Source organism: Pleurodeles waltl, chromosome 6 (genome assembly GCF_031143425.1).
Source record: "Pleurodeles waltl isolate 20211129_DDA chromosome 6, aPleWal1.hap1.20221129, whole genome shotgun sequence".
Taxonomy (NCBI): Eukaryota; Metazoa; Chordata; class Amphibia; order Caudata; family Salamandridae; genus Pleurodeles; species Pleurodeles waltl.
In genome coordinates this window covers 1220784496-1220809458 of record NC_090445.1, presented here as the reverse complement: position 1 = coordinate 1220809458, position 24963 = coordinate 1220784496, and the positions used below count along the sequence as shown (strand labels likewise).

General features: G+C 48.3%; 1 protein-coding gene across 2 annotated transcripts in view; it reads right to left on the bottom strand.

Moving 5' to 3' along the window:
• Nucleotides 1-22806, bottom strand: part of ZSWIM8 (zinc finger SWIM-type containing 8) — a 2332791-nt gene extending 2309985 nt beyond the window's left edge. The window contains exon 1 of one of the 2 annotated variants that reach the window (XM_069240531.1): nucleotides 22049-22806. In XM_069240531.1, coding sequence (XP_069096632.1) covers nucleotides 22049-22226 — 178 coding nt within the window. In that variant the 5' untranslated portion in view covers nucleotides 22227-22806. The remainder of the gene's footprint in view (nucleotides 1-22048) is intronic. The other variant, XM_069240532.1, reaches the window with a different exon arrangement.
• Nucleotides 22807-24963: the final 2157 nt, after the last annotated feature.

The window sequence follows — 24963 nt, the reverse complement described above, 5'->3', positions numbered from 1 at the left end:
TTTTCCCCCTCCACCTCCTCCCTCACAGTCACATCAGCACTCACACCTGCAAGCACTGCATCCTTAGTCCCAGATCCTGCCACCTGTTCAGCCTTGCCCAGTCACCAAAACAGCAGACACGCAGACTAGCACCCTATTCACCATATGCACAGTCACTACCATCACCATCACAACCACATGCAGCACACACACCTCACTCGCAGACACCACTCCTACATACATACACACGACCTATTTGTCCTCTCCCTCCCTCTCTTCCCCCCTCCTCCCAAAACACATACTCTCCCACTCACTCAACAGTCATCCACCTCACACATGCACACTTTGCATGCACCTACAACCCAGTCCAGCACACCTACACATCCTACACCCATTCCCTCTAGCTCCACTTCCAAACCTGCTCCCACAGTCTGCCTCACTGGCTAAAAAAAACTTTTCCTTGCACGCCTTGAACTCTTCCCTCCTCCTGACCCGCCCTGTGTTGTTCCTAAATGTAAGGTCCCACTCCCCCAGTCCTGTTCCTCCAGCTTCCTGTCGTCACATGGCCCCCTAGTGTTTCCAATGTCCCTTCCCCGCTAATAAGGCTTCCACTCCGGTACACACTGCAGCAACTCCCACCCCCACTTCAGACCCACTCCCCCACCCCCTAAACAGAGGAGCAAGAGCCCACCCCCTCCCACACCAAAGTCCAAAGACTCCCCCCTTCCAAGAAGAAACCCCCTACCCCAGCCCCCTGAGGTGTCTACCTTCCACACTGATGTCCCTGCCAAGTGCAGTCACTTGGGCTGTCAGGGGTCAAGTTGGGCCTATTTCGTTGTCCTGTGGGCTGCCATGGCCAATTGGACTGGGCAATGGCCCTCTGGATGTAGTTCCCGTTTTGATGCAGGCGCTATTCCCACTGGAATACAGTGGTTGAATCACAGGCATTTGTCTTGGCTTTCTTTTCTTCTGGCTTATGTAACTGTTGTATTTTTCAGTGGATTGTTCTCCATGTGTGTGGTGTGTATGTATGGTGTGTGTTGGTCATGTGGGTGTGCCACTTTACCCTCCCTCCCTTGTGTGCTAGGCAGCTGTACTCACAGTTGTCGTCTTCATCGACGTCGCTGCTCCTGGACTTCCATCGCGTGGTACAGAATCAGCAGGACTTTCAGTTCGGGGTTCCATGGTGGCCGCGGACTCCTCTGTGTCCCTGGAGGTGAGTGTCTCCTTTTATATGGGTCGTTTCCACCAGGCTTTTCGTGGTAATGGTTCCGCCCCGGAAATCCTGGCAGTCTGCTATGTCGTAATATGGTGGGCGGTGAATGGTGTTCTGCCGGGTTACAGATGGCAACCGTCGTGGTTGGTGGCCGGACCGCACCGACGGATCAAGTGGTGCATTGGCTATATGGGGGAGGGATCAGCGTTGTGGTCATAATATGGCAGTCTTCATTGCCAGCCTGGCGACGGTACTACCCCCATCGCTGGCGTGGCGGTCAGCTGACCATCAAAGTCATAATGAGGGCCTGTATGTGTTGTAATTCCTTTTCAGTGTGTGGAACTTGTGTATTCCAGGTGGGTTCCATTTCCATGATCTTAACTTATCACAATAAAGCTGCGCATTTTAACAGTTCTGCTGAGTGGAATCTCCGTACAACAATTGGAGACAATCTGAAGAAAATAAGGAGCCCACGCGGCTGCTTTCTCCGCTTTGGTGGCCCGTTTGCGTTGACTGACACAGCACAGCTGTGGCCTATGTCCGATTACAGCCGATTCGTTGGAGGTCCGTTGTGCCGGAGCAGAAAACAGAACTATTTTGGTGAGTGGGAAGCAGTATGCAAGTTCCTCCGTAGCAAAGAGTCTGTTGAGTGAGGCCCACGCGAGGACTGATTACGTGAGAGCGTGCTGAAGTCATGACATGCTGCTGTACTACAGAGACTCACAAGAGTCACGTGGGTGTGTGTTGATACACAAACCGGACAACATCACAGCGAATTTGTATCTAGTACGAGCAAGTGCTTATGTGCGTACACAGGACGTTTCATCAGTCTGAAAGAATATAAGTGCATCATTTCAAGGAAAAAATGGATTTTAAAAGTAAAAGAAAGTGAATTTAACATGCAGGGTACATGTGCTCTCCCACAAAATGTATACTGTAGACGTGTAGGAATTGCCTTTGTGTGTACCATAAGTACCTATGAAGCACATTTGACTATCATGATAACAACAATCAGAAAATGGCACCCACCTGTCCTGCATGCAGAAGACAGGTGGAAGTCGCCTCGCTCCGCCGGCATTTGAAGACATGGCAGAGGGCAGTCTGAGCAGTCGTGCAACTCCTCATTGGTTAACACTGAAGTCTATGGAGCACAGGGAACAATGATGATCACCACCGGCGATTACATGATTACCGGCGCGGACGTGACTGCCGTTTTAAGAAGCCCATGTCACTTGACTCCTGACTTTCACCCTATCAAGACCTCCACTGTGGCCACAATGGCCCATGCTACAGAGAATAGGGCCCCGGCCTTCACATCCGAAGAACTGGAGAAGCTTGTGGATGGGGTCCTACCCATGTAGGGACAGTTGTATGGGCCTCCAGATCAACAGTTGAGCACCTTTTAGGTATTTTTGGATGCGACATGGCTGTATGTTGATGTATGTGTGGGCATGCAGTGTGTCGTTTAGGGAGTGTTATCTACTGCATGCAGTATGTACAAAGAGGTAAGACTGATATGTATTTTGATAGTGGGATCCATGCAGTATGTAGTCCATTGCTGTAACTGACGGTAGTGTGTAGTTAATGGTGTCCTTCTGTCTGTGTTTCCTATGCAGGCTCAGCACCCATCAGAAGAAAGGGTTATGGCGTGCCAAGGACGTCCACAGCCGTCAGAGAACCCACTGCAGAAAGAGTTGGGAAGACCCGAGACGCTGGTCCCAGAAGACCGCGGAGGCCCAGCTGGGGAAATCCTCCCAAAGAGGGAGGGGTGCCCGTTGGACCCTGACCCCCCCCCCCTCCAATGGCCTGCATACTGGCGGTGGCCAACCCAGAGCAGGATGGGTGCTTGAGGGCAGCACAACAGGGGGAGTACTCACTGTGTACATTTGTTTCCTAATGCCTGGCATGGTCTTTGGATACCAAGGTAATAGTCAGTGTATGCCTCAGTATGCCGTTGTAGGTAATGTTGTATAGTTCTGCATTGCTATAGTGAGTGGTATGTACATTTGGTATTAGTCATTTGCTGGGATTTCTGCTTCAGTAAGGGCCTACATCCTGACTCACCAGTGTTGGATTGATGCGCTGATGTCCACTGCCTAGGTGGTGTGACCTGGCAATTGCACGTTGTGCAGACACTGTAACGGAGTAAGTGCAGCTGTGCCTTTGTCAACAGGCAGACATTAATTACTGAGTCTCAATAGGCGTGCAGATGGTAGTTTCTTCAGAGTTCATTTCAGCTGTTGTTCCCAAGCAATGCTGTGGTATAGTGGTGGTTACATCATAGTGTAAATTACCAATGAGTCATTGGGATGTGTATGTCATATGTGCTGCTATTGCCATCATTGACCCTGTGCTCCCATCCTTTCTCCCCCACCCTCCCTCCTTTTCTTCTCCTGGTCTTGTATGCATTAGCATCATCTGGTGAAGGAGCAGGGGCACCGGCGAGTGGGGGAGATGCAGCCCATGGGACCCAGGAGGCAGTGTCCACCAACGCCGAGGGGACCAGTGGGTTGGGGGGCGAGGGGAGCTCTATGGGGGAGACAGGACCTGATACTATGGACTCTAATTCCTTCTCTGATGGGAGCTCCTTGGTGGTGGCAGACACCTCTGGGACCACCCCGGCATCATCATCTTCAGCCACCCCTGTACCAGCACCGCCCTCCCAGTAGCCCCCCACCCAGTTGCCCGTACTCGCTTACCCAGGAGGGTGAGCGTCTCCTTTGTCGCAGACACCTCAGCCCCTGCCCCAGTCAGCCTTGCTGCCTCACATAGGAGGCTATTGACCTCCTGAGATCCATCTGTGTAGGGCAGTCAACCCTGGCCAATGCCATCCAGGGGCTGGCATCCCAGATACAGCAATGCAATGCTTACCTGGAGGGCATTCACATTGGCTTGGCTGGCCTACAGAGATCGTTTCAGGCTCTGGCCTCCTCTTTGGCAGCAGCCAGTGTCCCTAGCTCTTCTGTCCCCCCTCCAGCTACCTGTACCCAGTCCCAGAACCCTCTCCCCCAACCCATCCCAAGCACACAATCAGACGAGCATGCACCCAAGACAACAGACAGGACTTGCAAAGACAAGCGCACAGGTCACACCACAAGCATACACACGGCCAACACACAGAAGCACACACAACACCCACTGCCTCCACTGTTTTCCCCCTCCACCTCCTCCCTCACAGTCACATCAGCACTCACACCTGCAAGCACTGCATCCTTAGTCCCAGATCCTGCCACCTGTTCAGCCTTGCCCAGTCACCAAAACAGCAGACACGCAGACTAGCACCCTATTCACCATATGCACAGTCACTACCATCACCATCACAACCACATGCAGCACACACACCTCACTCGCAGACACCACTCCTACATACATACACACGACCTATTTGTCCTCTCCCTCCCTCTCTTCCCCCCTCCTCCCAAAACACATACTCTCCCACTCACTCAACAGTCATCCACCTCACACATGCACACTTTGCATGCACCTACAACCCAGTCCAGCACACCTACACATCCTACACCCATTCCCTCTAGCTCCACTTCCAAACCTGCTCCCACAGTCTGCCTCACTGGCTAAAAAAAACTTTTCCTTGCACGCCTTGAACTCTTCCCTCCTCCTGACCCGCCCTGTGTTGTTCCTAAATGTAAGGTCCCACTCCCCCAGTCCTGTTCCTCCAGCTTCCTGTCGTCACATGGCCCCCTAGTGTTTCCAATGTCCCTTCCCCGCTAATAAGGCTTCCACTCCGGTACACACTGCAGCAACTCCCACCCCCACTTCAGACCCACTCCCCCACCCCCTAAACAGAGGAGCAAGAGCCCACCCCCTCCCACACCAAAGTCCAAAGACTCCCCCCTTCCAAGAAGAAACCCCCTACCCCAGCCCCCTGAGGTGTCTACCTTCCACACTGATGTCCCTGCCAAGTGCAGTCACTTGGGCTGTCAGGGGTCAAGTTGGGCCTATTTCGTTGTCCTGTGGGCTGCCATGGCCAATTGGACTGGGCAATGGCCCTCTGGATGTAGTTCCCGTTTTGATGCAGGCGCTATTCCCACTGGAATACAGTGGTTGAATCACAGGCATTTGTCTTGGCTTTCTTTTCTTCTGGCTTATGTAACTGTTGTATTTTTCAGTGGATTGTTCTCCATGTGTGTGGTGTGTATGTATGGTGTGTGTTGGTCATGTGGGTGTGCCACTTTACCCTCCCTCCCTTGTGTGCTAGGCAGCTGTACTCACAGTTGTCGTCTTCATCGACGTCGCTGCTCCTGGACTTCCATCGCGTGGTACAGAATCAGCAGGACTTTCAGTTCGGGGTTCCATGGTGGCCGCGGACTCCTCTGTGTCCCTGGAGGTGAGTGTCTCCTTTTATATGGGTCGTTTCCACCAGGCTTTTCGTGGTAATGGTTCCGCCCCGGAAATCCTGGCAGTCTGCTATGTCGTAATATGGTGGGCGGTGAATGGTGTTCTGCCGGGTTACAGATGGCAACCGTCGTGGTTGGTGGCCGGACCGCACCGACGGATCAAGTGGTGCATTGGCTATATGGGGGAGGGATCAGCGTTGTGGTCATAATATGGCAGTCTTCATTGCCAGCCTGGCGACGGTACTACCCCCATCGCTGGCGTGGCGGTCAGCTGACCATCAAAGTCATAATGAGGGCCTGTATGTGTTGTAATTCCTTTTCAGTGTGTGGAACTTGTGTATTCCAGGTGGGTTCCATTTCCATGATCTTAACTTATCACAATAAAGCTGCGCATTTTAACAGTTCTGCTGAGTGGAATCTCCGTACAACAATTGGAGACAATCTGAAGAAAATAAGGAGCCCACGCGGCTGCTTTCTCCGCTTTGGTGGCCCGTTTGCGTTGACTGACACAGCACAGCTGTGGCCTATGTCCGATTACAGCCGATTCGTTGGAGGTCCGTTGTGCCGGAGCAGAAAACAGAACTATTTTGGTGAGTGGGAAGCAGTATGCAAGTTCCTCCGTAGCAAAGAGTCTGTTGAGTGAGGCCCACGCGAGGACTGATTACGTGAGAGCGTGCTGAAGTCATGACATGCTGCTGTACTACAGAGACTCACAAGAGTCACGTGGGTGTGTGTTGATACACAAACCGGACAACATCACAGCGAATTTGTATCTAGTACGAGCAAGTGCTTATGTGCGTACACAGGACGTTTCATCAGTCTGAAAGAATATAAGTGCATCATTTCAAGGAAAAAATGGATTTTAAAAGTAAAAGAAAGTGAATTTAACATGCAGGGTACATGTGCTCAGCAATAGTTTGGTTTAACTGTCCAGTATTAGTTTAAAGAAATAAACAAACAGTTGTATCATTTAAAAAAAAACACAGCTTCAAGATTGTTTTGACAAGGCCTCAAACAATTTTGCACAAATTCCTCCTTTCTTACAATTTCCTGGGAGACCACCTCTCAAGTGGAGTGCATGGCTAAGATGCTTTAAAAATTACTTGATTGCTCTTGGCACAGATGTATTTCGGACTAAACGTAAAGCAGCAATCCTGTTTATTTTGGCAATTAAGACAGAAAAATATTTGACAATTTACCACAGGCTACTCCACCTTCTGCAGAATCAGAAGATTGGAATTAATATTCTGAAGCCATCTGCACATTGAAATTATTTTTTTCTGAATAACCCAGTGTTTTGTTGGAAATGTTTCATTTTTCTTAAGAAGAAGCAAACTTCAGAAGAATTGGTAGAAGAATTTATTTCGGCATTAAGTGGCGTTGTAGTTACCAGTGATTTTGGAGCATCTTCTGACATCTACATAAGAGACCATTTGTTTACAGTTGTTTCTCGAAGAAAATTCAGGAAAGACTGCTCAGTTGTAGAGACACTTCGCTTGCAAAATCTATTGAGCTTGCTGAAAGCATTGAACGATCAATTCTTTCTACACAAATGATGAATCAAGAGGAAAGTTCCATCGCTACACCAGGAGTGCATGCAATGGGAGAAGCTGCACATATCTATGCCATTTACTTGAAGGCGGAAAACTTTAAAGGGGGCATCGCTATACCAATGTATTTTGTTTTAGGTGTGGTTCAAAGTCACACGAGTAATTTTGCAGAGTGTCCTGCTATTGGTAAACATTGTCTGAAATGTAAAAGATTGGCTCATTTTCAAGCGGTGTGTAAGTCTAACAAAATCCCAGACAAGGTACATAGTATTGAAGTTAGGATGAAATTTCATCTTTAGACTATTCACATGTATTTTTATTGTTAGAGTATGATGTACCTGTTGATAACAAAGTTAAGGATCCAGTTTGTAAAGTACAGTTAGGTTCAAAGTTAACATTGGACATGATGTTTGATTCTGGGGCTCCAATAACTATTATTTCCGAAACGTTATTTAGTCAACCTTGGGGTACTGATCAGAAGTTAGAAACTCCAGATATACATCCTAAAACATATGTCAAGCAAGATATAGATATGATGGGATTCTTTGTGAATCAAGTAATGTGTCTTGGGAAGCAAACAGTTACAAAAATGTACGTAGTTGTTAAGGGAAGGCATGTAGTGGGATGACAAGACTCTTAAATTTGGGTTGATGTTAGTCCGTGGGGCTGATCCACAGATCAGCATTGCAAATACGCCTGTCTCTAGCATCAAGCTAAATGAAGATTCCCACCCGATACACTTTTCAAAGAATTTCCAGAAATGTTTTGTGATACAATTAAGCATATAAAAATTTTTACTCACACCACTGAGTTTAAAAAATGCAGTTCTTGTGTGCCACAAAGTTAGACCAATTCCTTTAAGTAACATGCAGGAATTAAAGTCACTGCTGGACAGGATGGTTACTGAGGGTATTATCAAAATGACTGATTCATCTGAATGGGTGATGTTGATAGTAACTGCTCGGTAGAAAGATGGGACATTAGATTTTGAGCTGACTTGTGAAGCCTTAAAAAGAACATTGTTATAGATTGTCACCCACTTCCTAAAGTCCAGGATCTACTGGCTAATATTGGAGATTCCAAGTTTTTCTTATTGTTGGATTAAAATTGGCCTATCACCAGATACTTGTAGATGACAAATCACAAAAGTTAACAACATCTGTTACTCCAATGGGGCATACAAGTTTTGCAGACTACCTTTTGGCCTAACATCTGCTGGTAGTGTCTTTCAGCATCTATTGGACACCATCTTGGAAGGGATATGTGGAGTTCAGGCCTTCCAGGATGAGGTCTTAATTTAAATACAATACTGGGGAATCTAACTCTAAAAAAAGTTTTGAACAAATTCAAAGAATATGGAATTACCCTTAGTAAGGAAAAATGTAAAATCTTGGCAGGAAGTATTGAATATTTGGGTCATTCCATTGGATCGGGTGGAATTTCACCTACATTTTCTCTTATTAAAGCAATTGAAGATGCTACGATAAAGACATACTACGCTCCTTTCTAGGGCTCAGTGAATATTATTCACAATTTGTGCAGGGGTATGCGTATAGTGTTCAGCACTTAAGTAGTTTGTTGAAAAAAGGGGTGAAATTAATTTAGGCTGACTGTATAAGAAGCAATTGTAAAAGTTAAAAACGTATGTGTGTCTGCACCAGCAGTAGCTACATTTGTTGTCCAAGTGTGTACTTAACAGCTGATGCAAGCCAAATTGCTGTACTTTCTCATTGTTTCAAGACAAAGAGCACACTATTGACTTTGCCTCTCGCTCCCTCTCTGAGGATAAATCCCATTACAGAACCATTAAGCGAAAGACATTGGCTTGGAATGGGGCCGTGGAGAGATTTAAAACTTACTTATGGAGCTTCTAATTTAGAACTTTACACAGATCACAAACCTCTTATTCATCTTTAAAACAGAAAGAGTTCTGGTAAGGCTTCACGGCTAGTCAAATTATTGTCAAAATTTCTAGAGTACAATTTTGTAGTGAAAGCAATTTCTGGTGGAAGAAATGTCAGGGCAGACTGTCTGTCTGGACTTTCTGTTGAAGATGAAGGATATAACATGTTAGGTGATGATGAATGTGTGGTTGCACTTGTGGAAGATATTGTTGGGAATAACGGTATAATCACACATAAGCAATGGTTGGAAGCGAGTGACCAAGATCCAATTCATCAAGCAGTGGCAAATTTCATGAAGACTGTTTGGCTGAATGAGAAAAATGTAGAAGCATCACTGAGGCCAAATATACAATTGTGTGAGGAGCTTTCTGTAGCTGATGGTGTGTTGTTAAGGAATGATGTATGTGTGCCCCCAGCTGCATTAAGAGATATTGTGATCCATGAAGCACCTAAGGGACACTTGGGAGTCAGGGGTACCACCAAGAATTTAATACAGTTTTACTGCTGGCCTGCAATGGAGGTGCAGGTTGCTAAATTTGTTGATGACTGCACTGCTTGCCTTGTCTCAGACATACACTGGAAGTTTAAGGAATCACCTAAACATTTGGTCCCATTACCTGACGAAGCTTGGCAAAAAGTGGCCCTTGATTTTGCTGTCCCGTTTCAGGTATTACCAGCAAGCAAGAGGTACATGATTGTTCTAATTGATTATTATTCCAATTGGGTGTTCTTACATTTTACAGTCATGCCCAATACTGAATCTCTAATCAGATTCTTAAAGAACGTTTTTAGTTTAGAGAGGCCACCCAGTGAAATTGTCACAGATAATGGAACACATGTCACATCTATATGCATGAAATATTTTACTGATGTTTCATATCTCTCATCTCAAGGTAGCACTCTGCTCACCTTCTTCAAATGGATTCGTAGAAAGGATGAACTAGTTTCTAAAAGGTGTGCTGACAGTTCTTGCTGTGGGTTGTGATGTTGAATCTTTCTTAATGGAAATGATTTGTACTTACCACATGACTCTACAGAGTACTACAAGCTATGCCCGTTTGCACAAGAACCACTGTATGCCTAGATTGGATAAGATGTTTAGCTGATGTTGGAGTTCATTACACCAAAATGAATTCCTCTTTGGCTAACAATGTGGTATTGTGGTGACCTGGGAGTCAAGATAGCGGACGCATAATTACAGCGCTCCACTCTGGCCGCACCAATATCCTGAAATCATCCGTCCTGGGGACCAGCCAGCACTAATCTTTGCCCGATCCTACACTCCTGTGCCTGGGGAGGAGAAAACTGGCAAGCTGGTTCGCTCCCCAGGGCCGCTGGAGTGGAGAAACGACGGCTGAACGCAGGCGGCCTTGGCATCCAGTTCCTGGCTGGGAGCACTGTAACGTAGTCGGAGAGGGACGACATTGGGCCTTGGCAACTGATGCCGCGTGAGTGACCAAGCTTGGGGCAATGGCAGAGCCCAGGAGACGCTTGGCATTTCCCTCTGGTGACCGGCAAAGAGGCAAAAAGTTGAGGGCAGCCCACATACTACTGCTTGCAGCGTAGCAGAGGAAGGCCCGGCCATGCAGGACCGGGGACAGAGTGAGGGAGTTCAGTGCCCTGAGCTGCCGCTGCACACTACAAGGAGCCTCACAAACGCACTGGGACATCGCCCACTCCCAGACCCCACATTATGACTGGACCACACTGACCCCCCCTCCCCCAACCCCTCCACACACACACAAACACACACACACACACTGACGGAGGCACGACCTGGGGACTGGTTCGGGGGCCACGAGGACTGACGTTTGAGTGGCTTGATCCCTGCCGAGGGCTCCAGGGTAGTTGTGCCTGTGTACCCGAGGGAGTGGGGGGGGGTTGGTCTGGGCCACCCCGGGCTGCCTTTGTGCAGGCGTTGACCCAGCTGTCGCCCCAAGTGTCTGCAGACCGCATGCCTGCAATGAAATAGAGGGACACAAACCCAGGAGGGCTACCTGGTCACGGGGGTGGCCTGGGGACTGGTCTTTTTGCTGCCCTGCTGGTGGGGGCAATCACAGCGCCACAGTTGAGACTGGCCAAGAGACACGCAAGTCCTACCTTATGGGAAACTGAGGATCCATGGTGACTCCCTCTTCCGCCCCCCCCACCCCCCCACTTCTTGCATTACTTAAAGGAATTGGGCGGTCTCGCACCACGGAAGAGCTTGGTGAGGCGCAAGCCCCAATAGGCTAACCCTAACTTCAACAGTGACCCCCCCACTAAGAGGAGGATAACACTGCTGGCGATCAGTGACTGAGCCTAGACAAGAGAAGCTGCTGGCGGTGGACCGGCCCAGGAGTCACACCTGGCTGGGAAGCACAACTGGTGACCTTATGGGCAGCCTGGTGGCTAACTGACTGGGCCATGGGGAAGCCCAGACCTAAGTAAGGGGAAGTGGGAGCAAAGGTTCCCACACTTCAAGCGCAATTTGACAGAACCTTGGCAGCAATTGCTGACACCAAAGAAGCTCTCCAGCAGGACACTGGATTGGTGTCCGTGGGACTCGGGCTACTGAGGGCCGAACATCATAAACTGACGGATAGAGTGAAAGAGGTGGATACAGGGCTCGAGGAGATACTGCCGACCCAACTGGACCTCAGGAGACAATTTGGAGAACTGGCTGACAGAGTGCAGACACTGGAACGAAGGGCAGAGGACGCAGAAGGACGTAACCGCCTAAACAATGTCCTTGTGGTGGGGTTTCTGGATAGAACAGAACAATAAGACATGGTGGCCTACTTGGAAAAATGGTTAGCCACTGAGGTGGCACTGGGAAGCCCGAGGCTTTTTTTCACTATAGATCGCGCCCACAGAGTCCCAACCAGGCCTCTGCCACAGGGCAGACCTCCGCACCCGATCGTTGAGGGACTCTTGCATTTCCGGGATCACGGCACTCTACTGCAGAGGGCAAGGAAAGACAGTCCATACACCATAGGTAACGGGAAGGTGACACTGCTCCCTGACTATATGCTAACAGTCCAATCCAAAAGGGCCTTCTTCTTCTCCGTCAAGACATCGCTATCAGATGAAGGTATCAAATATTTATTGATGTTCCAAGCTAACTTGAAGATAATGCCGAACAGCAAGGCTCATTTCTATGAGGACCCCTCAAGAGCATGTGACTGGATCAACTTATATAGAGCGGGAGTGACTCCTTCTGCAAACAGAGAAAGACAAAACTGAGATCCTATGAGCCAGAGAAAGAGGCCCTGGAGAACATGTAGCAGGACGATCCCAAAGAAACTGAGTAAAGCGGAAAACAGAAAGGGACAGGGCAGCAGCCATCATGAGTAAAACAGGCTCGGACTCCAATCAGGATTCACAATCGGACAAGATCACAACAGACTCTGATTTGGAGGGCTCCACCCTGATGCAAGGGGTCTTACCCGGAATGACACCACAGCCAGTTGATGACCTGATTTGACACCGATTGCTGCCCACAACGACTACTATTTGGGAAACAAATAAAAATCCACTGCCTGGGCTAAGGGAACTGCAACCCATGCCAACAAGAATGTCACAAGCAGCACAGCTCCTACCCGGAGCCACACCCACTAAGAGACCTAGGAAACACCTGGTGGAAAGTATGGGCACCGATGACTGTCTCTACAAACAGTATCTGGCCCCCATGGCGGACCCAAGAGTCTGCCGGCGTGACATGTGGCATCTCTTCCAGCAACCCCTCACTTGACCCGCGACAGAAGTCGGGTGAAGTGGCTTTGATGTTGGTTTCTGATGTTTTTAAGTTTGGACTGCCAGCTGCTGCCGAGCGGTCCTGGGAAAGGGGAGTTTCGTGTTGGGGTTGGTTTTGATTAGACAACCCAAACCTCTTAACTCAATGGTTGGTTAGGTGCGCATTGTGACCTGTTTGGGGGGGGGGGGGGAGGACTACGGAACACACTGCTTTTCTATGGCTGTTGCAGGCATTACAGTGACATGTATATTCTGGAATGTACGGGGCATTGGATCTCCAGCTAAGCGCCATGCTATTGATCGCTATTTGAAGCGTAGAGGAGTGCAAATATCCATCTTACAAGAAACTCACCTAGCGGACAGGGAGATAGATCAACTGCACCAGAGATGGCTGGGACACCTATTTGCAACTGCCTACTCAATCTGTGCCCAAGGGCACTGTTAGGGATACGGGCGGGTATCCTGTTTGAGCTATCGCACTCCCTGATTGACAAAGAGGGATGATATGTCCTAGTCCGGGCAGACTTATGGGCAAGTAAATCACAATAAGCAGTATATATGCACCCAACCATGACCAACTTGCCTTCTTTCAGATACTGTCCATGCCACTGGGGAATCTGGTGAGTAACACATTAGTACTGGGAGGGGATTACAATTGCATGACTGACTTATGCTGAAATGCTCCACCCCCCCCTGCCAGGTACACCATCCCACAGAATGGCCATTGGTTGTGCAGAATATCAAAGTCGATGGGGATTGGTTGATATCTGCGGAGTTCAACATGGCAGAGACTGTGACTATTCTTTCTACTCTCCATGTACGTGCTACACACACGATTGGATGCCTTCCTCCGCTCTGAGCAATTAAGCAGGTATATAACCTTTACAGAATATTTTGGGCGTACAATGTTGAACCACAGTCCCATACTTCAGGGACTCCTGATTATTAGAGGATAGACCAGTGATCCACATGTGGCATATGCAGCCGGAGGGCTGGAGGACTCCACCTATTGAGAGATATTGCACACACCTATTACTATTTCACTACTAATCAGGGCACAGCCTCTTCCCCCTTGCTGGAGTGGGAAGCGTTCAAAGTAGTGAGGCGAGGTCATTGTCTGTGACAATCTGTGGGCATCACTAGGAACTCACTGCAGAACTTCATACACTAGAAAAAACACTCCATGCAATGGAGACCTCCACAACTGTGGACTCCACTACCCACCGCAGGCTGCTAGACACTAAGAAACAATGTGGGGTAGTACTGGAAAAGCTGAGGTGCCACAACCACAAAATATATATGAGTAAAATCCATACGGAAAAGGGAAAACCAGGGAAATTACTAGTGTGGCTGATTAAACCTGAATCCTGGGGATCCCCCATCACACATTTAACGACGGGGACAGGAACACAGATCTATCTACCAGGGGAAATTAACAGGTAATTCTGACAATATTATGAGACATTATACAGTGTGCCCCCTAACCTTTTGGCTAGCACAATGCATAACCTCTTGGATGTGCTCCCTCTCCCGACTTTACCCCCCAACTTGAGGGCAGAGGACCGATAACACTTCTAGAAATCAAGCAGGCTATTAAAGACATGGTGAGGGGTAAAACACCAGGCCCCAATGGACTCCCAGCAGGGCTCTGTGTGATGTATGCTACCCTACTGGCACCAATACTGGAACTCCTATATGCAGAGTTCCTAAAACTCTGCTTCCTCCCTAGTTCAACTCGCAGTGCCACAGCAGTACCCATCCCCAAGACTATGGCACCAGGGTCCCAAGTTACAGCATTACACCCCTTATCCATGCTTAACAGGGATTTTAAGATTCTAAGCAAGATCCTGGCAACTAGGCTGCTGCCCCATATGCAGGCTCTCATACATGAGGATCAAAATGGTTTCATCCCACAACACATCGGTCAACCTTCGGAGGCTTTACCATGTGCTTTACCACCTAGAGATCCTAGATCAACCAATGGCACACATTACGTTTGTAGACCTTGAGAAGGCATTTGACTTGGTATGGTGGAACTACCTGATGGGTTAATGCGTAAGTTGCCGGCTGGGTGAGGGCTGGATAAAGCGGGTCGCCCTACTGTATGAGAAACCAACGGCAAGAGTTAATACAGGGTCTACCATCTCAGAGGAGTATAACATCTACAGGGGCAAAAGACAGGCCTGCCCATTATCACCACTTTTATTTGCCTTACGTATAGAGCCGCTGGCAGAACATTTTCACCAATACGGGAAGGGGGATGGTATTAAGACAGGGGGCATAGAACATATCATCTCCCTCTATGCTGATGATATCTTAGTGTACTTATCCAATGGTGTGCCGGGGGCACAGAGAGCAGTTCATCGCCTTGACGACTTTGGCACAATTTCGGGCCTCTGGGTCAATAATTCTAAGACTTATCTGTTTCCTTGTTAACGGGATGCTGCATTACCACAGGATCTCCCTGCTGGGTTGCAGTGGGCGTCAGCGACATTTAAATACTTAGGAATAAAAATGTATCACCAACTTGTGGATATGAAAGAGGGGAATCTGGATAAGGTGCTGTGCTCCCTACAAACTAGTGTTGTTTTCTAGAGAACTTTGTATCTGCCGCTCATGGCCAAGGTGGCACTCTCCAACATAGTGATGTTGTCCAGGTTGCTATACTATTTTGCTAATACCCGGTGAAACTACTGGGGACATGTTTCAAGCAACTTGATATTCAGCTCGGAGAACTCATTTGGAACAGGGACAGGCACAGAGTCGCATAGACTAGTGGTGCAGGGTGCTCTAGGAGTACCTGATTGTGAGTTGTACTACTTAGCTGCCCAACTACAATGGGTGGCCCGGTGGTTGGGGGATACTGAAGACCGGGTTTTAGACAGTCTAGCACCCCATCATAACACGCTCCATGCTAAACTATTGCATCTTGAAACCCCGATGCAACAGCAGGGTATACTCCTGCAGGTGGCTTTACAAGGGTGGAGCAGAGGAGTGGTGCAAACACGCAGACCCCCGGTGTATGCCAAGGGGTTGCAGTTAGTGGGACTGCCACACTGGACGCCAGTTAGCTACTTTACTGAAACTCAATTACAGCTGCAGGGGTAATTGTGAGAAAGTAGCCTCTTTCTAGCCTGGTTACCCCCACTTTTGGCCTATTTGTGAGTATATGTCAGGGTGTTTTCACTGTCTCACTGGGACCCTGCTAGCCAGGACCCCAGTGCTCATAAGTTTGTGGCCTATATGTGTTCCCTGTGTGATGCCCAACTGTCCCACTGAGGCTCTGCTAACCAGAACTTCAGTGGTTATGCTCTCTCTGCTTTCCAAATTTGTCACTAACAGGCTACTGACTAAATTCACCAATTCACATTGGCATACTGGTACACCCATATAATTCCCTAGTATATGGTACTGAGGTTCCCAGGATATTGGGGTTCCAGGAGATCCCTATGGGCTGCAGCATTTCTTTTGCCACCCATAGGGAGCCCTGACAATTCTTACACAGGCCGGTCAGTGCAGCCTGCGTGAAATAATGTCCACTTTATTTCACAGCCATTTACCACTGCACTTAAGTAACTTATAAGTCACCTATATCTCTAACCTTCACCTGGTGAAGGTTGGGTGCAAAGTTACTTAGTGTGTGGTCACCCTGGCACTAGCCAAGGTGCCCCCACGTCGTTCAGGGCAAATTCCCTGGACTTTGTGAGTGCGGGGACACCATTACACGTGGTCACTACCTATGTATAGCGTCACAATGGTAACTCCAAACATGGCCATGTAACATGTCTAAGATCATGGAATTGTCACCCCAATACCATTCTGGTATTGGGGGGACAATTCCATGATCCCCCGGGTCTCTAGCACAGTACCCGGGTACTGCCAAACTGACTTTCCGGGGTCTCCACTGCAGCTGCTGCCAACCCCTCAGACAGGTTTCTGCCCTCCTGGGGTCCAGCCAGCCCTGGCCCAGGAAGGCAGAACAAAGGATTTCCTCTGAGAGAGGGTGTAACACCCTCTCCCTTTGGAAATAGGTGTGAAGGCTGTGGAGGAGTAGCCTCCCCCAGCCTCTGGAAATGCTTTGATAGGCACAGATGGTGCCCATCTCTGCATAAGCCAGTCTACACCGGTTCAGGGATCCCCCAGCCCTGCTCTGGCGCGAAACTGGACAAAGGAAAGGGGAGTGACCACTCCCCTGACCTGCACCTCCCAGGGGAGGTGCCCAGAGCTTCTCCAGTCCGTCCCAGACCTCTGCCATCTTGGAAACAGAGGTGTTGGGGGCACACTGGACTGCTCTCAGTGGCCAGTGCCAGCAGATGACGTCAGAGGCTCCTTCGGATAGGCTCTTACCTCTCTTGGTAGCCAATCCTCCTTCCTTGGTAGCCAAACCTCCTTTTCTGGCCATTTAGGGTCTCTGCTTTGGGGAATTCTTTAGATAACGAATGCAAGAGCTCATCAGAGTTCCTCTGCAACTCCCTCTTCACCTTCTACCAAAGGATCGACCGCTGACTGCTCAGGACGCCTGCAAAACCGCAACAAAGTAGCCAGATGACTACCAGCAACATTGTAGCGCCTCAGCCTGCCGGCTTTCTCGACTGTTTCCAGGTGGTGCATGCTTTGGGGTAGCCTGCTTTCACCCTGCACCAGAAGCTCCGAAAAAATCTCCTGTGGGTCGACTGAATCTTCCCCCTGCTAACGCAGGCACCAAAAGACTGCAACACTGGTCCTCTGGGTCCCCTCTGATCCTGACGAGCGTGGTCCCTGGAACACAGCAACTCTGTCCAAGTGACTCCCACAGTCCAGTGGCTCTTCAGTCCAAGTTTGGTGGAGGTAAGTCCTTGCCTCCCCACGCTAGACTGCATTGCTGTGTACCGCGTGGTTTGCAGCTGCTCCGGCTCCTGTGCACTCTTCCAGGATTTCCTTCGTGCACAGCCAAGCCTGGGTCCCAGACACTCCTTCCTGCAGTGCACAACCTTCTGGGATGTCCTCGGGCGTCGTGGGACTCCCTTTTGTGACTTAGCGTGGACTCCGGTTCACTTTTCTTCCAAGTGCCTGTTCAGGTACTTTTGCGTGTGCTGCCTGCTTCTGTGAGGGCTCACTGAGTTGCTGGGCGCCCCCTCTGTCTCCTCCTCCTCCAAGTGGCAACATCCTGGTCTCTCCTGGGCCACAGCAGCACCCAAAAACCTCTACCGCGACCCTTGCAGCTAGCAAGGCTTGTTTGCGGTCTTTCTGCATGGGAACACCTCTGCAAGCTTCATTGCGACGTGGGACATCCGTCTTCCAAAGGAGAAGTCCCTAGTCCTCTTCTTTCTTGCAGAACTCCAAGCTTCTTCCACCCGGTGCCAGCTTCCTTGCACCCTCAGCTGGCATTTCCTGGGCTCCTGCCCACTCTCGACACTGTTGTGACTATTGGACTTGGTCCCCTTGTCTTACAGGTACTCAGGTCCGGAAATCCACTGTTGTTGCATTGCTGGTGTTTGTTCTACCTGCAGAATCCCCCTATCACGACTTCTGTGCTCTCTGGGGGTAGTAGGTGCACTTTACACCTACTTTTCAGGGTCTTGGGGTGGGCAATTTTTCTAACCCTCACTGTTTTCGTACAGTCCCAGCGACCCTCTACAAGCTCACATAGGTTTGGGGTCCATTTGTGGTTCGCATTCCACTTTTGTAGTATATAGTTTGTGTTGCCCCTATACCTATGTGCTGCTATTGCAATCTATTGTAATTCTACACTGTTTGCATTACTTTTCTTGCTATTACTTACCTAATTTTGGTTTGTGTACATATGTCTTGTGTATATATCTTAACCTCATACTGAGGGTACTCACTGAGATACTTTTGGTATATTGTCATAAAAATAAAGTACCTTTATTTTTAGTAACTCTGTGTATTGTGTTTTCTTATGATATTGTGCATATGACACCAGTGGTATAGTAGGAGCTTTACATGACTCCTAGTTCAGCCTAAGCTGCTTTGCCATAGCTACCTTCTATCACTCTAAGCAGCTAGAAACACCTCTTCTACACTAATAAGGCATAACTGGACCTGGCACAAGGTCCAAGAACCTCTGGTACCCACTACAAGCCAGGCCAGCCTCCTACAGTAATGACGACTGGAAACTGCTTTGAGATGGGGACCCATGTCCCTTTGACAGATCTGGTTGACAAATTCCAACTTCCCACTGACCAATTTATGCTATACGAGGCGCTGATACAATCCTTCAGGGATCTATGGGAATGGGGAGAGAAGAACCCCCACAACACCCAGAACTGCATTCATTGCTATCATTGGACACTGTCAGGCCACAAGTGACTTGAATATACAAAGCACTGACTGACCTGACACAACTGCCTTTGGACGCACTCAGAACCTGATGGGAGGGGACCCTGGCCCATGAAATACAGGACGCTGAATGGGACAAAATACTGGTGTACCCTCAGCTAACATCTTGCAATACTAGGTTAAAGTATATACAGTTTGATTATCTACACACAATTTAACTCACAACACACAGGCTCTAAGTGATCTATGGAGGAGATGCTCAGCCTAAAGTATCATGCACCAAACGCTGACTTTAAGCATATGGTATGGGATGACACCCTTATTCAAAATTTCCAAGCTGCAGCCCTGCTGCGTCTTGGGGACAAGATCGGAAAGACACCTCCGTGCACCATGGAGGCATGCCTGCTGAGGAATTTCCCCACACCTGCAAAGCGCATGGTGGGTACAAGGTTCATAGACTTAGCTCTTGCCTTAGCTAAACACAAGATAGCAATGGCCTGGAAGTCCCTATCCCGGATTTTAGTAGAGATGTAGGGGGAAAAGACACCTCTGTCTGAGCTGGGGTGGAGGGACGTATCTTGCGCCGAGAGAACGCCAAAAACCATAGGTGGAAGCGGGTGACTGAGTTGTGGCTGGAGGTACTGGACAGCTGGGATGCTCCACCAGGGCTAGAGATGGTAGGGGAACCAGACAACACAAGCGATGAGAGTGGCGGGGAAGGACATGGTTCAGTAGAAACCTACAACAGAAACTAGACAATTTGAAGTGCTATCAATGATAAGGGACAGCCAACCTAGGTCTTAGACGTGTGCAAGCTACCCCCATGCCTTAATGCAAGCCGTATTTATGGTGTGAGAAGTCGAACTGTGGCTTCACTGACGGCCTGCCCAAGTAATCCATATTATCGGTACTTACAGTGCAAGACATAACCGCAAATCGTGTGCCCCTCCATTCTGATCACACCACCCCCACATGTAAGGTCACCCCAGAGATGCTTAGTTTAGAGTTGAACTTAAAATCAAACAAATACTGCAAGTGACTGCAGTCCTCTCCCCATAATCAGTGTTTGTGCAGGAGGATCAGTGGGCCACACATATCGGACATACACCGATCACTACTGCAACTGACAATCCAAACCCTGCGCTTAAATTGGCCCCTATAGGTAGCTAAAACGAACCCTCAATACCGCAGAACTCTGCCATTAACACATTACATAGCTAACATATTATAGGAGACACACATTTTGGGGGAGACATCTAACTGAGAGACTGCCACGGAGAAAACCATTACAGAATGTTCGTACCTGTTTAATTTACAATATATCTATGTTCTATGATATGTGGTCAAGAAGAAATGTGTTTGCATTTATATATGTGAAATGCCAATAAAGATGTATTTAAAAAAAAAACGTGTTATTGTAGTAACATGAAGCGAAAGAGCATTTTGACAGGAAACATGATGATTAAAAAATGGAACTTAAAGTTAGAGATTGGGTTTTAACAAGAATTCATGTGGGGGATCAGAGAGGGAGAAGCCAAGGTGTCAAAAGCTTGTTGCATTGATAAAATATCTAAGGGTCCTGTATTGCTATCTGGTAAAGGACAGACGAGCAGGAAAGATGTCATCAAAGTAACTCCTGATCAAGCTGCTAACAGTCAGTCAGTAAAATGAGTTGAATGATTGAAATTCCAGCTTTTGGTAGGTTCCTGAAACTTTTTGCAATTCTAGCAATAACATCCATAATGAAGATAATGAGATACAGGATGAAATTTCTGAAATGTGTCGTAATGGCAATGGTATCCTTAATGAGGATAATTGGTACATAACGGAAGGGCAAATTATGAGACATCTGTAAAGTATTTCAGTATCCAGATCTAACAGCTCGAGAAATGGTGGTATGCCTTCACAATTAAAAGGCTTAAGAAATGTTGGGATGCCTTCAAAATGTATAGATTTCTATAGGAGTTGAGAAGGTGTTATCAATATTGTTATTGTAGTAGTTGGTTGAGTTTGTGAATTAGTCAATGTTTATATTTTCATTGTTTGTAACTTTATTTTTCAAAAAAGGGAAGGTGTTGTACCTTAAAGAAATGTTAATTCTATTTACGTGTTTGGAAAACTGTGGGGGTCATTCTGACTTTGGCGGAGCGGCAGAGGCCGCCCGCCAAAGTACCGCCGTCAGAATACCGCTGCGCGGTCAAAAGACCGCCGCGGTAATTCTGATTTTCCCGCTGGGCTGGCGGGCGACCGCCAGAAGGCCGCCCGCCAGCCCAGCGGGAAACCCCCTTCCATGAGGATGCCGGCTCCGAATGGAGCCGGCGGAGTGGAAGGGGTGAGACGGGTGCAGTTGCACCCGTCGCGATTTTCAGTGTCTGCTTGGCAGACACTGAAAATCTTGGTGGGGCCCTGTTATGGGGCCCCGCGACACCCGTTACCGCCATCCAGGTTCTGGCAGTCAGAACCGCCAGAGCCAGGCTGGCGGTACGGGGGTCGGAATCCCCATGGCGGCACTGCCTGCAGCGCCGCCATGGAGGATTCCCCAGGGCAGCGGGAAACCGGCGGGACACCGCCGGTTTTCCGTGGTCAGAATGCCCATGGATGCACCGCCAGCCTGTTGGCGGTGCATCCGCGGTCGTTGGCCTGGCGGTAGTCTACCGCCAGGGTCAGAATGACCCCCTGTGTGTTGTAATTCCCTTTCAGCATGTAGAACGTTTGTGGATATATTTAAGAGTTTATGTGTTTATTTTTGACCCGAATTCCAAGATCGTGTGTCCGCTACTGTTAGCTATTTGTTCAGATTGACGTTACGGCTGAGGTAGCGGACGCGCTGGTTATGGGCTCCATTTCCCTGATCTTAACTTGTCGCAATAAAGCTGCGCATTTCAAGTGCTCTACTGAGTGGAATCTACTTACAACAGCAATCTAAGCGTTCTACCTTTAATGTAACTGCTCTCCAACATTTCAGTTTTAGAAGATACACAAACACCCATATTCCTGTAATACGACTACATATGACGAAAACGATCTCACCTTTCATCTTGACAGTGGGTGAATTGGGCCCGGCAGACTGTTTTCTCCATCCTCTCCAATTCTGGCATAGGCTTTCTGCCTCCGAGATAAAGGAGCAGAGGGAGTCTTCTTCAAATCGGTCAGAGTCTTCAAAAGAGAACCTTTCCCCGTCCTCCCACTCCGCAAACATGAGTTCCATCACGTTCAAAAAACAGGAAAAATAGTTTTTTTTTCGTTTTACCCAGCCAGTATAAACAGCAGAAAAGCTGGGTTCCCCCAAAACGCGCCACTGACTAGTTCACTCTCAGGAAGATCTAGGAGCGGAGTTGGTTAGCTTATAGCCGTTTAGACAAAGAGAAAAACTTGTTCAAAACAAAAATATCATCGCACAAGCTCACTAAAAAGCTAAAATATCTAACTCAAAATTAGTATTCACATTGTTCTTTTCTCTTCTATCAAAGGACCGGCTTGCCGGTTTTCGGGAAGAAACTAAATATGACACACTATTATTGCAAAACTGATTAATGTTTTTGAAGAAACGTTTAGCGGGACATACACATCAACCAAATTTAGTTAACCGAGAGATTTTCGAAGAGTCGCCTCCCGTCTGTCAATGTAGGACTCTAAAATCAGATTTCCTCCGCCTTTGCTTCAGACGCCTAAAAATATCTACTTGAAAAATCTGAAAGCACGATGAGCCAGTGGGAAAGCTAGATCACAGTGAGTGACGGAGCAGGGAACGACAATAGGCCGGCCTGAGTTACTTGGACCGTCACATTAAAGCCTACAATTGGTTAGAACGGTGAAGGACCCGTCCCGGAAGAGAAGGTTCAGCCGCCCTGAAACTGACAGCTTCTCTGCGCCCCGGAAGAGACTGCCTCAAAAAAAAAAAAAAATACGCAGGGTAAAACACCTTCCCATTCTCCCAGGAAGAAGCAACCCCGGAAGTGACTAGCCAACAGTAAGTGGGCCGTCATTCCGGGAAGCATAGGCAAGAACTTCAAGTATTGAAGTGCTGTTTTGGGTCGTGGTGCTGGGAGGGAGATGTTCCCGTACCGGCAGCTTGTGCAATAAGGCGAGGTCGTTGTTGAAGTGTGAGCCGGACTGGTTACGATGAGTGCACCGCGGAACCGAGAACTTCCGAAAAGTGCGCAATCTTGGTTCGGTAGAGGGACGTTGGTTGTAGTAGTATCTATGATGGGTTTTCAGTTCATCACCGTTTCACCAGCACTCTTTGCATTGGTTCTTGAACATAGCAGGCTAAACATTTGCTAATGAAGGATGAGGAACGTGATGCTGCTTTTATTTACAATGCTAAAACGGTGCTTTGTATACTGCAAGAAAACATTGCACTGTAGAGACAGTTATGCTCCGCTTATTTACTTGGAATCTTCATTCCCAGGTCGAACAGGATTGCTTTAGAAGCCATCCTAGAGTCATTTGATGATCATCCAACCACATTAGAAGTCATTTTCACATCATCAGACATCATCAAGCTCTTGAAGTCATCAGGAAAGCTTAAAAGCTCAGCCTGATGATTTGAGGATGACTTGAAAATGAGTACCCGATGACTTCAGAAGGTGTCATTATTCCTGATGATTTAAGGATGACTAGAAAATGAGTATTCGATGACTTCAGTAGGTGTCATTATTTCTGATGATTTGAGGATGACTTGAAAATGAGTATCCAATGACTTCAGGAGGTGTCATTATTCTATGTCAGGACCGGAGGCTCAGATTATGCTTCTCTTTCTTTACTTCTCAAATAATAGCAGCCAATCAAAACACAAACTACATTTCCCATAAGACAATGCAACAAATGTCCACCAATCAATAGTCTTCCACTCCTATTAGAGTCTATCAACACCTCGGAACTTCCTCTTTCTTTGCTGCTCCTCACTGAGATAAGTGCTCCGTTCTTTTATGCTATTCAGTGCGCGCGTGTGCTTTGATTTGCTGGCATACTTATCTCCTTTGTTTCAGGCCTGCCGTACGGAGCGGGGTCTCCCATTCTGGGACTCTCCGCTCGCGCTTAGGGTTGCGCTGCGGTTCTTCCTTTGGGGCTTCCTCCGGCAGGGGTCTTTTTTCCTGTCACCGGGTGCGGGCCCAGCGGCCTCCCGTTCGGGAGTCCCCGCTCCCGCATTCAATTATTTTCCTTTTCTCTTCACATACTAATCAGTGCTTTGCGCTGGATCGGTGCCTTTCCCTTGTGTGGCCCGACCTTGAGCGCGTGACGGTGCATGTAGCCCAATCCTACTAGTTCTACTGGTTGGGCTACATGCATTCCGTCGTCAATTTCTCCTCCTCTGGCCGTTGACAGAGCTTCAGGTTCGCGCGTTTAGCATTCCTGGCGCGTCTGTCATCGGCTGCCTCACGCCTAGCTCGGGCTGCAATAATTGAGCTTGCCCTGCATTCTTAGCGGCGTGCACGCTATTTTGGAAGTTCTTTGTGGCTCTCATTTACGCCCCTAGCTACCTTTAGAAGGGGCTGCAATAATCATATTACGGCTGTGCCGAGGAACCTCAATTCTGTTTTTTTTGTTGCACTTAGGGGTTAGGCTCCCCCCCCTTATCTGGCTGATTTCAGCGTTCTGGTTGAACTTGTGTGGTTGACCTGCCATTTTGGTGTAACCATGACCGAGTAGCTGCCCTTTGAGGAGGAGGAGATTGAGTTTGGTTTTGAGGACGCCCTCGGTCCCCAGTTGGGTGCAGGTTTGTCGGAGATGATTAATGCCTCCGTGCAACAATCTTTAAACAGGGCGTTGGCGGTGTCTGTACCGCAGGGCATTAACCAGGCTGTTTTTGCAGCACTCAAGCCCCTCACTCAGCAATTCGATTCATTTGTCAAAAAGCAAGGGTTGGCCCCCTTGCCAGAGGAGAAAGTGAGGGAAGACCCTGAGGCAGCGACTACTCCCCAGGTCTCTTCTTGGCCGCATGA